Source organism: Myxine glutinosa, chromosome 6 (assembly GCF_964187855.1).
Source record: "Myxine glutinosa chromosome 6, kmMyxGlut1.1, whole genome shotgun sequence".
NCBI lineage: Eukaryota > Metazoa > Chordata > Myxini > Myxiniformes > Myxinidae > Myxine > Myxine glutinosa.
The window spans coordinates 145,612,763-145,625,164 of record NC_136266.1 but is presented as its reverse complement, the minus strand read 5'-3'; the positions used below and the strand labels follow the sequence as shown (position 1 = coordinate 145,625,164).

The following is a 12,402-nucleotide window of genomic DNA, read 5'->3' as shown; positions in this document are numbered from 1 at the left end:
GAAGAGGCACTAAATTATCCTATGGAATTCCTAAATCAATTAACTCCTTCTGGAATGCCATTGCACAAACTTCGTCTCAAAGATGGTGCTGTCATCATGTTACTCCGTAACTTTGATCCGAAACAGGGACTGTGCAATGGTGCAAGATTGGTTGTTAAAAGATTGTTGCCAAACATAATAGATGGAGAAATAATTTCTGGCAGTCACAAAGGAACACGCACATTTTTACCCAGGATTAGTATTGCACCTTCCGATACAACACTACCATTCGTACTCAAACGCCATCAATTTCCAGTTCGTGTGGCATTCTCTTTCTCAATAAACAAGAGTCAAGGTCAAACATTACACAAAGTTGGGATTTACCTACCAGAACCCGTCTTCAGCCATGGCCAATTATATGTTGCATTGTCGCGTGCTAAACGATTTGAGGATGTCAAGGTAAAGGTAGTCAGTAATGGCCAACAGGGAAAAATTGATGGCCGCAGTGGAATCTTCACCCGTAATGTTGTTTACCCGGAGGTCCTGCAGTGACACCATTCAGGCAACAAAAGGAGGTCACGAAGGAAAATAGTTAATTACTCCGACACATTTAGTTGCGGTGATTGAAAAATCACCGGACTATTGTTGCTGTTTTGATGCTTTTTACTGCTGTTTTGATGCTTTTTCACTGCTGTTTTGATGCTTTTTCAGTGCTGTTTTTTCACAGCTGTTCTGATGCTTTTTCACTGCTGTTTTGATGCTTTTTCACTGCTGTTTTGATGCTTTTTCAGCTGTTTTGATGCTTTTTCACTGCTGTTTTGACGCTTTCCACTGTTGTTTTGATGCTTTTTCACTGCTGTTTTGATGTTGTTTCACAGCTGTTCTGATGCTTTTTTGCCGTTTTGCCTAAAAATCTCATTTCAAAAAAAAAAATTCCAAAAAAATCTCACAATGATGACATATAATTCAACGAAAACGTTGAAGCAACCGCATAATATTACGGTGTTGTTTAACTCTGAGTGAGAATAGTTCTAAATTTTTAAAACTTTCTTCTGATATTTGTGATTTCTTTCAAACAAACTGTATTTCCCATCTACACGGGCATGTATGTATTCCTATTAACGTTATGTAAAGTACATAAATTGTGTGGATTACATCATTTGTGGATGTGATCAATTATTGCCAGTAACCATTTTATATAACTGAATGTGCAGGTGCAGCATCTAACTCAATATGTCGAAATGTCACACACATCCATGCCCGTGGGATTCCCACGGGTGACCCCGCTAGTATACTATATACTATATATATATATACTATATACTATATACTATATACTATATATATATATATATACTATATACTATATATATATATATATATACTATATACTATATATATATATATATATATATACTATATACTATATACTATATATATATACTATATACTATATATATATATATATATATATATACTATATATATATATATATATACTATATATATATATATATATATATATATATATATATATATATATATATATATATAGATATATATATATATAGATAGATATATATATATATATATATATATATATATATATATATATATATATATATATATATATATATATAGATAGATATATATATATATATATACACAAAGAATTAAGTTAAGCACCCCTACACAACGAATTAAGGTAAGCACCCCCTAATATATATTCTTTGTGTATATGTATACATTGGCATATATTCTAAGGTATGTGAGATCAAATAATGATCGGTATGACATTAGCAATTATCCATTGATGAAATTGAGTGATCAAAGTGAAAAAAAGTGATTGGTTGAGTCAGTGATCCGATCACGTGGGTCCTACACACGTTATTGACGCAAAGATCGCTAGAGGTCTTCTCAGAACAATGACTGTACGTTAGAAAACATAAACGTCATCCACACTGTCCGTGATGGACCTATAGCTCCATACTTAAATTGAGGTGAAAATATGCCTAAAATTCCCAAAAAATTTCACCTTAAATTATTCAGAATAAAATATTGAAAACGGCATGATTGTTATGTTTTTATGTGACCATAATATCACTTCTCCAGAAAATATAGCAATATCATGGGTATATTACACTGTTTTGACGACAACAAACTTGTAATGTGCGAGGTTGTAAAAAAACGGGGGGGGTGCTTAACTTAATTCTTTGTGTATAGATAGATATATATATATATATAGATATATATATATATATATATATATATATATATATATATATATATATATATATATATATAGTAGGTGTTTGTGTGTACAGAAGATTACTAATTTCAATTTCCTTAACCAATCCAGAGAGCTCCTGGAACTTGAACACGCAGTTGGCTCAACTGAACACAATGTACAACATTAGAGAAATCATCGACGTCACAGTAAATATCGATGCTAAGGACTCCTCCACGTTTGTTCTCCAGGTCAGAAACACTTACAGCCATGTTTTGTTCATGATTTTAATTTGATGCCGTCACCTCTTAGTCACACATTTTCCTCTCCATTGTATGAGGCGGTGTTTACAATATCTTTTTTTTCTCTTGAGTGGTAGAAACAGTTATTGGAAAAAATATTTCATATCCCGTACGTTTATTTTGCCATCAGTATGTCCTAAAGGTAAATAAAACAAATAGGGGGCACCTTTTATGGCAGAGAGGTCTGTACTATGTTCTCAGCTTGCACACTGCCATTGGCCCAATGTTGGGAAAGGTTGGAATGGTCGCAAGAGGATTTCCAACTTCTGTAATGGCGACATATATTTACCAACTGTAGTCCAACATCGGTCCAATGACAAACATGGCGTGGAACAGATGGGACAATAAACAAAATTGTGTTGGGCCAACGTTTACCCAACGTCAGTGTGTTATCTGGGTTGCCATGATGATTACCATGTCAATAAGAATGTAAACATTTCACTTCTGCATGTAAAATAGAGTTATAGTGTCATTGTTGATATCCATATAATCATGAGCAACACAGCTGTATAGACAAATGAGGACAGTCGGAGGGAGACCCAAGTCATCTCTGTCTGATAGGTTGATCAACCAATTCTGGGCCTACCATCACGAGAGTACTACTTTGAAAAGGGTGATTATGAAAAGGTAAGTCTTTTTGAAGGACAATGTAATTTTGATGAGAGAATTTAAAACTTGGGAAGTGTAGTGTGTTACGCACAAGGGAAAAGGAGTCTCCTCCCCCTTTGTCCTTTTTTAACAGGATCTAAGGCTAATCGTGGAACTGTCACACACATGGACGTACAGACAAATACACAAGACACAATACAGGATTGTTAGACGAGACAAACATGGCTACTGAGCACCCTCTTACCCCTAAGCCTCATCCCAATGGCGTAGAGACTCCATCCCCTAACTACGACACCTTGTCTGGGTACAATTACATCCTAAACACATAAAAGGAGACACATAAATGCAGGAGATTAAATTTGACACATGACAATGATTAATTTTTTTATCCTACCTTAATCATTATTTATTGCAGGCCTTTGACGCATACCTGGATTATATGATTGCAATGGCGATGATAGTGAGGATGGATATGAACCTGACCGAAAACTACGACTTTGTCTACAAAGAAATGGAGGCTGTTGTGCTGCTAGAAACGGACATCACTGCGGTAAGTTGGCATCGCACTTTGATCTCTAGGATAATTTGCTTTCATAACATGCCAAATAATTATTTTGGGAGACAACCAAATTCTTTAATTTTTTCCCCTAACAGGCAACTGCATCTATGGAAGAACGTGTTGATGAAACGGAGCTGTATGTACCCTACAATGTCAAGGAAATGCAACAAAATTTCAACATAAGTGTGAGCGGACAAATTCATCGCAGACACGAATGTATGTATATACGCATATATATATATATATATATATATATATATATATATATATATATATATATATATATATATATATATATATATTCATATATATATATATATATATATTCATATATATATATATTCATATATATATATATTCATATATATATATATTCATATATATATATATATTCATATATATATATATATATTCATATATATATATATATGTATGTGTGTGTGTATAAATATATATTTATTTAAATATACACTACGCTCACCTCACCACACGTCGTTGCAGAGGAACGGGCTTGTTTTAGCTGAGGATAATGACTACCTGAATTGCTGTGTTGTCATGATTTACACCAATCATAATACAAACAATTATTATTTTGCACAAATTTATTTGTAGTGTTTGTGATATTACATTATTATAAGCAATTTAGGTTGAAGATTTAGGTTGAAAAAAAAAATTCAAAAAAGATCCCCTTAGCACATACATACGTAGGGAGCGGTAGTTGCAAACTGGAAGTTTGGGACGATTGCACCTCGCCACCATGTAATTAAAAACATCTCACCACCACGTAATTCAAAACACCTTGCCACCACGTAATTAAAAACATCTCACCACCACGTTATTAAAAACACCTCAGCACCACGGAAACAAAAGTTTGAGGGAGTAGTTCAGTGACAACACAGACACGGCCCAGATATGTAGACATATAGATGGATGACTGTACCTGAGTTGCTGTTTTGTCATGGTTTACACCAATCATAATTCAAACAATTATTTTGCACAAATGTATTTGTAATATACGTGATATTACATTTTATAAAAAATTGTAGTTGAAGATTGAAGTTGAAAAAAACAATTTTGTATCAAAAAATAAAAATTCAAATTTTTTCAAAATAAATACCCTTTGGACATACACACTTGTTCGATTTTCAGAATTTTCTTTGCACAATTCTCTCTTAAACATGTGAAATACCATGCTAGTTAATACCCATTTCGATCTTTTTTAAAGTCCCATTTCGATCTTTAAAGGTGCATTTATGGAAAATCATTGGAGATGCTTTTATCATGAACAGATCATGAGATTTATCCCTTGTGATTTTTGATTCATTGTTATCCAGAATAAATAGAGTAAATGCTCCAAAAACAATGCCCATTCATATAATGCCACATTTAATGATCATTGGAGGGAAATAACAAAACCGTTTTGGAGTACAAGTAACTTAACTTCAGGATGTGAAAATCAATGACCTATCCATCAACAGTCTTTGACCACTAGCCTCAGTGACGTAATGATTAGAGCATCCACTCTGAGTGTGGGAGGTCCGTGGTTCAAACCTGGTCATACCAAATACTTTAAAATGGTGTGTGCTGCTACCTTGCCTGATGCTCAGCATTTAGAAGAGTAGAGCATGGACAAACACCTATTGGTTGGTAATAATGGCATGGGCTTTGATGGGCCTAATGGCCTCCTCCTGTATCAACGTTCCCTGTATTAAGGAACTCATATTAGCATTATATCTGAAAAAAAAATAACGGAAACGTTATACATGTGTTTAATTTCCTCCTATTGGCTTTTCAATGAAATCAACCAGGGATTGAACTGGTATGATTTTATCACCAACATCATGACACCTGTCAATATCTCAATCACACCCGAGGAGCGAGTGATTGTCTATGGGAAAGATTACCTGGAAAGGCTGCCTGGTGTTTTGGGAAACTACACCAGTAGGTAAGCACTTGTCTACAATGAACAATTATTTAACTAACAGCATATTTTGACCACCATTTTGGTGTAGCTTCAAAGCTCTTCTCCTTGCCGCTACGGAATGTATGACGACTGCAGGACAATACAGAACTACATCGTTTGGCGAGTGGTTATGAACATGGCGAATGACTTAACACAGAAGTACATGGACGCCGGAACAGGCTTCCACAAAGTAAGTACACACAATTCAGAGAACGAACACTCAAGGAAATTTTCAAATGTTTAAATACATGTTACGACTTTCTGAATTGGTATCGCAACTTTCCAAATCAATAGCTATTGTGTTGTGATGGTTTATTCAATACAAAATGATATTGTTTTGTTTTCTTGTACTGCATTTGACAATTACTGATGATTGTAAACATGGAAGCATAAATGCAGGATAGAGTGAAGGCAGCATGGGTAAAATGGGAGGAGATTAGTGGAGTTGTCTGCGATGGAAGGATACCGAGAACATTGTTGTTCTGCTCCTCTTCCCTTTATATGGGGTGAGGGCCGATGGTACTAAGCTCCTGCCCTGCCTTGACTACAAGGAGTACCTCCATTTCCCTCTATTATCAGCCAACTATCTCCACCCTCCAACAACCCCAACTTACTGATATCCCTCTTGACGCAATACTCCCATCTCAATTGCGGTCTATTTCTTTTCCTCCTACCTTTCTACCAAAACCTATACGCTCTCTTTGCCATCCTCTCTTCCCCCATTCACACCAAATATCCAGCATTTCACCAATATCTCCATGAAGCTCATCTGAACATGAATCTCCTCCCTCGGTTCATCTATCCGCCTATCCACCCTTTTCATGATGCAGAAACATGGGCTTTGAGAAATAGGGAAAGAGGAGTTTTTGGAGAGGATGCTGATGAGAATGCCTCAAGGTGGATTCTCATAGTGTCATTAAGAGAGTGTTTGAGAAATAGGGAGATACACAAGAGAGCTTGGGTTACAAGTATCACAGAAATGATTGGAGAGACTAAAGCTTGCTGGGGTTTGGACACATTATGAGGAAAAAGGTGGAGGGAGTTAGTGGAGAGAGATTTGAAGAGCATGGGATTGAGAGAGGAAGATGCGGAGGATGGAGCAGAATGGAGAATGGGGATCTGAGTGGCTGACCCCGAACTGTTGGGATGAAGATGAAGAGAAGAAGAAGAAGAAGAATCATTGTTACTATGTTAAATATAGATGTTGTAATACTTGACCTCAGGCAAACAATGGTTGGTATAGCCATTTTAAGATTGCGGATCTGTAAAATCATTGTCCTTTCAGCCAAGGAGAACATTTGTATAAACAGATTTGTATAAACAAACAGAATTGATTAACGCTTTTTTTTTTCTTTTCTTTTTTCTTGTATACAGAATCGAGGCTCGTGAAAGAGCTAACATTTATCACACAAACAAATCAAACAGACAAACAAAATATATAAAAAGAGGGAGCGGTAGACAAGATGGGGAGAGAAGGGGAAGCACACAAACACATTTGAGAGCAGGGACATCGGAAGATGTGTGGGAGGGAGAGGGCTTGGGGGGAGGAGGCGTGGGAAGGGGGGGTTGGGTGGGTGGGAGAAGTATAAAACACAAGGACACAAAGGACTTCCAGGAAAGAAGTTGGTATTTCAAAAAAGTGGATTTGGGGTGAAATTATCGGGGGTAGAAAAGATCAAGGTTTTGGATGGGGGAAGATAAGAGATGGTGGTGAACAACTGTTTTAAAGACCTGGAGGGAGGAGTGGGATTGAAGAGAGTGAGGGAGCTTGTTCCAGAGGCGGGAGAAAAGAGGAATGAAGGAGTGAAGGTGAGCAGAGAGTCTTGATTTTGGCAGTTTAACTATAAGAGGGATGCAGGCAGATCTTGTGCGACCTGCAGGAATATTTGGGGGACAGAGCCCAGAGAGAGCTGGGGGTGCAAGGCCGGAGAGGAGTCGGTAGAAGACGGAAAGACCACCAACCTGCCTGCGGTGAGTGAGGGAAAGGCCCTCGGAGTTAGCTTCATCGCAGGAGATTCCAAAGATTCCCGAACGCTTTGGTTTCAACAGCGTGAAGACGAGCTAGGTGTGAGGCAGGAGCACCAGCCCAGAGGGGAGAGCAGTATTCCATTGAGCTACGGATGAAAGCCTTGTATGTGGTGAGGAGCTCAGGTGTGCCAAGGAAGGACTTCGCATGACAGAGGATGCCCAGTCGGCGACTGGCTTTGGAGGCCATATTTGAAATGTGGTTTTCCCAGGAAAGATCATGGCAGATAGTGAGACCCAAAAGCTTGAGTGACAGAACTTCTTGGAGTGGATTATTCAGAAAGTGGATGGGACGGTTATCCAGTCGGTCTTTTCGGAGGGACATCGTAAGAGTGTGAGATTGGTCAGGATTGAAAGACATGTTTCACTTGTTTGCCCAGTCTGTGATTTTGTCCAGGTCTTCAGAGAGTGAGGAGGCTGCAGACTGCCGATCTGAGGGATGAGGAATGGAGCGACAGAGTAGAGTCATCAGCAAAGAGGTAGAGAGGATTTTCAAGAGAGTCAGAGAGATCATTGATGAAGACCAGGAAAAGCACAGGGCCCAGAACACTGCCTTGGGGAACTCCAGCCTGAACAGGAAGAGGAGATGAGAGAAACCCATTCAGGGCCACACGTTGACGACGACTAGAGAGGAAGTCCGCCAGCCATGCGTGGAGATTTCCATGGATACCAAAGGAGGAGAGTTTGGTGAGCAGAGCAGGGTGCCAGACCGTATCGAAGGCACGTGATATGTCAAGGGAGACAGCTCTAATTTCCTGTTTGGCATTGAGGACCTCCATCCATTGTTGAGAAAGCAGAAGCAGCATGTCCAGAGTAGAGTGACCAGGTCTGAAACCAAATTGATGATCAGAGATCAAGCCATTGGAGAAGAGGAAAGATTTCATATTCGAAGCAATGATGGATTCCATGACTTTGCTGATAATTGGGAGAAGGCTGATTGATCGGTAGTTGCTAGGATCTGTTTTTGCACCTTTTTTGTGCAAAGCGGTGATGTTGGCTGATTTCCAAGCAGATGGCATATGACCTTGAGCAAAAGAGAGGGTAAAGAGAACAGAGAGAGGGAGTGAAAGAGCGGAAGAACAGGATTTTAGGACCCGTGGGCTGATGCCGTCAGGTCCAGTTGCAGAATCAGAGTCGAGGGTTGACAGAAACTTTTCCGCCTTGTCAGGAGGAAAGGACGCAGAGTCCAGGAGCAGCTGGGTACGACTGGGTACGGTGGGTATAGAGAGGGATGGGTTTGGGACACAAGATTTAGAGGCAAACACAGAGTTGAGGCATTCAGCTTTTTCACGTGCGGAGTCAGCTGTTTAGCCGTTTGAGGTGAGGGAGGGGATGGAGGGGGAACAAACACCAGAAACAGATTTGACCAGACGCCACCAGGATTTGGAAGGGGGAGACAGATAAAAGAGTTCGGTCTTGAGAACGGAGAGATATTGTTTCCTGGTTCTCCTGAGTGTGGACACACACTTGTTTCGGGCTTTGTGAAAGGAAATGAGATTTCCTTCTGTTGGATTTGCTTTCCAGGAGACGAAGGCAAGTTGTTTCTGGGCAACAACCTCACCACAAGATTCCGTGTACCATGGATGGGAGGAAGGGTATGACAACTGAAGACGAGATGGGATAAATCTGTGCATGAGAGAGAGCAATTTACTTTGGAAGAATTCCCAGGATGAGTTGATGTCAGAGGCGGTAGAGATGGGAGACCAGTCCAGATGATTGATGGCTGCTTGAAGACCATGCCAGTTGGCCCGAGTGAAATGCCAGACTCGTCGAAGCTGAGGAGGCTCTCTGAGAATGGCCAGAGAGATGTCCACTTCAACAAGCACATGATCAGATGACCTGATTGGAGCAGAAGAAGAGCAGCAGACATTTTCAGGGAAGTTAGTCATAACCAAGTCCAGAAGAGAAGATGCTCCATTGACTGAGATCCGGGTCGGGAAATTGACAGATTGTGTCAGTCCCAGTGAGTCGCAGAAGTCCTTTGCTGAGGAGCCATGGCTGGTGAGAGAGGTACCCACACCCAGCCAACTGACATGGTGACAATTGAAATCACTACATATGAGGAAGAGAGAGTTGGGACAGGTAGATAGAAGTTGGTCCATATTATCAGACAGCGAGATGTAGATGGAGTCATCACTGTTTGGTGGACTGTACAACACACATGAACTGAAGGTGGGAGCGAAGGGGAAGCCGTAGCCAGAGGTATTCCTGGGGGTGAGGTGGAGAGAGGGCAGTGCAGGGCGAGTGAGGAAGAGAGTTTTTTATAAAGATAGCAACCCCACCTCCAGGATGAGGCTCAGGTCTATCATACCGGAGGAGGGAGTAACCTGGGAGAGATACCAAGGAATCAGAGACATCATGAAGGAGGAAAGTTTCTGTTAAGCATGTCTGGTTTGTCAGAAGCAACCTGTATGGAAAGATCAGTCAAGTTTGAGCGAAGGCCCCGGATGTTTGAGGTCCATACCGTTCATGAAGAGGAAGGGGGAGCATCGGATACAGGACAGGGGGGGAGGGGTAGGGTAAGATGTGGAAGAGGAGGAAGTGGTAGGGAAAGCTGTTGAAGGTGTGTCAGAGATTTCAGAATAGCTTGGAGAAAAGGAAGGTGGGGCAGATAAAAGGTTTGATGGTGATTGGGTGAGGCACAGTGAGGTATTATTTGAGGAGGGGGAAGAGCGAGGCAGAAGGTTGGGGGAGATGAAGGTGAAAGTTGGAAGGGGGAAGAAGCAGGGAGGACGCTTTGAGGAGGAGGGGTGAGTGGGGAGTCTAGGAGGGGAGAGCGAGGGAGAGTCTCGGAGGGGAGGGGTGTCGGAGGAGTTTAGGAGGGAAGGGGCAAGGGGGGAGATTTGAAAGGGATGGGTGATGGGAAGGATTGGGAGGGGAGTGGCAAGGGGGAAGATTTGAAAGGGATGGGTGATGGGGAAGATTTTGAGGGGAGGGGAAAGTGGGAAGATTTGAAAGAGATGGGTGATGGGGAAGATTTGGAGGGGAGGGACAAGGGGATAGATTTGGAAAGGAGGGGTGATGGGGAAGTTTTGGAGGGGAGGGGTAATGGGGAAGTTTTGGAGGGGAGGGGTGATGGGAAAGATTTGGAGGGGAGGGTGAGATTGGATTGTAGAAAGTGTACGATTAATGGGAAACGAACATTTTTTGCAAAATGAGTTTCTTGTGAACTTCGAGTCAAAATACGTTTGAGGACGCTGGAGGAGGGGTGGAGTGCAGGAGAGTTTCGGGAATGTAGTAAAGAGGAACTGCAAGAGATGGAATTTTTTTTTGGAATGAATAGATTTCGTGAGCAAGTCGAAAGCATCCTTTTATAGAAGAAGAAGAAAAAGGTGTTATAATATACGACAGAATGCAGTACTTCAGGGGAAAGTTTAAACATTTTTAAATTGAGCAGTGAAAACTATCTGGGGAAATGGAAAATGGAAATGGGGGTGAAACACGTGATCAAAGAACGAATGAACAAATAAGAACAACGAATAAATGAATAAGAACGACGAATAAGAAGAGAGAAGGAATTGTTTTTTTGTTTTTTTTTAGTTTAGATTTTAAGCAAGGAAGTATGGGGTGAAAAGACTGGGAAAAACAGAGAACTAAAGTAATTGCAGCACAATCGACGGATCGCTGAGAGAAAAACAAAGCCTCAAGGTAAGACACGGTCGCCTACTCGGCCTCAAAAGACGCGACACGGATTGACTGACGATTTTGTATGCAGGTATGAAAAATTAACACTGAGAATCTTACTAAGGACACACTATAGGTACACACACCGAAAGATAGATACAGTTTCGACAAAAACACAATTGTGAAACATTACTTAACTTCGAAAGCGTGAGCGCATGGACAGCTTCGAAAAGACGTGACCTCGCCGACAAAGATCTCGCGAGATCTCAAAGTATATTGGCAAGATGCATTCAGTTTTTTGGCAAGATGTTTCATGAAGTTGTTCGTGATCCTGAAAAGGATATAAATGGATGTGTGCATATTTATATCTCGTGCATATTAGTCTATATATACATACACATTTTAATACCTGCTTTGATTTGTGTCCTACAGGCCATATCTGGTGTAACAGTAATGGACGCTCGTTGGCGTCAATGTGCAATATTAGTCAATGACTACATGCCCACTGCCACTGGAAGCCTCTTTGTCAAATCATCTTTCCCTGAACACAGCAAGTCTACTGTAAGAACGTGTTCCTTTTCTTATTTTATACATTATTATGTGCAAACGTTAACAATGAAGTTGTTGTTTTGTTTTTAAATATTATAGTAGGTGAGGCCATTGTGCATTTTTGACCATTGATCAGACCCTGATGTTGTATGAGCATGTATGCCAATACTTATCGTTTTCAGGTAGGCCATCATGTGGCAAAGACCTATCATAATTTTGTATAGATTTCAGTTACAAATGTAATGTTGTGACACTCAAAATGAAATATCATGAGATTTCCACACACCGCTGAAAAAAGACGTACATTTTAAAAGGATCTTCTGGCTAAACAGTTGCATAGACTCCACATGTTAGGCATGAGCTTAGCAGAGCTACAGCCCCTACATCTACATAGGATTGTACTGCAGCCATTCCGGGATAAGAATTAAATTCTAAATTTTATAGACCAGTCGACTTCAAGATATGTATATAGGAGGGCCTTGTCGAGCGCGGATTTCCCCTTTGCGGATTTTGCTCTATCACGATGAATTTATTGAGGCAAGGTTTGCAGATTGCGGTCAATGCAC

At 40.3% G+C, this 12,402-nt stretch overlaps 1 protein-coding gene across 4 annotated transcripts in view; it reads left to right on the top strand.

Moving 5' to 3' along the window:
• The window catches only part of LOC137430407 (membrane metallo-endopeptidase-like 1), a 159,941-nt gene that overhangs the window by 71,701 nt on the left and 75,838 nt on the right, over positions 1-12,402 (top strand). For all 4 annotated transcript variants that reach the window (XR_010985050.2, XM_078780661.1, XM_068121266.2 and 1 more), the window contains exons 8-14: positions 2,338-2,456; positions 3,069-3,134; positions 3,532-3,666; positions 3,771-3,860; positions 5,484-5,620; positions 5,735-5,828; positions 11,720-11,848. Coding sequence is in view for 3 of the 4 variants with exons in the window: in XM_078780661.1 (XP_078636787.1) it covers positions 2,338-2,456; positions 3,069-3,134; positions 3,532-3,666; positions 3,771-3,860; positions 5,484-5,620; positions 5,735-5,828; positions 11,720-11,848 (770 nt within the window). In the remaining variant the exon portion in view is untranslated. The remainder of the gene's footprint in view (positions 1-2,337; positions 2,457-3,068; positions 3,135-3,531; positions 3,667-3,770; positions 3,861-5,483; positions 5,621-5,734; positions 5,829-11,719; positions 11,849-12,402) is intronic.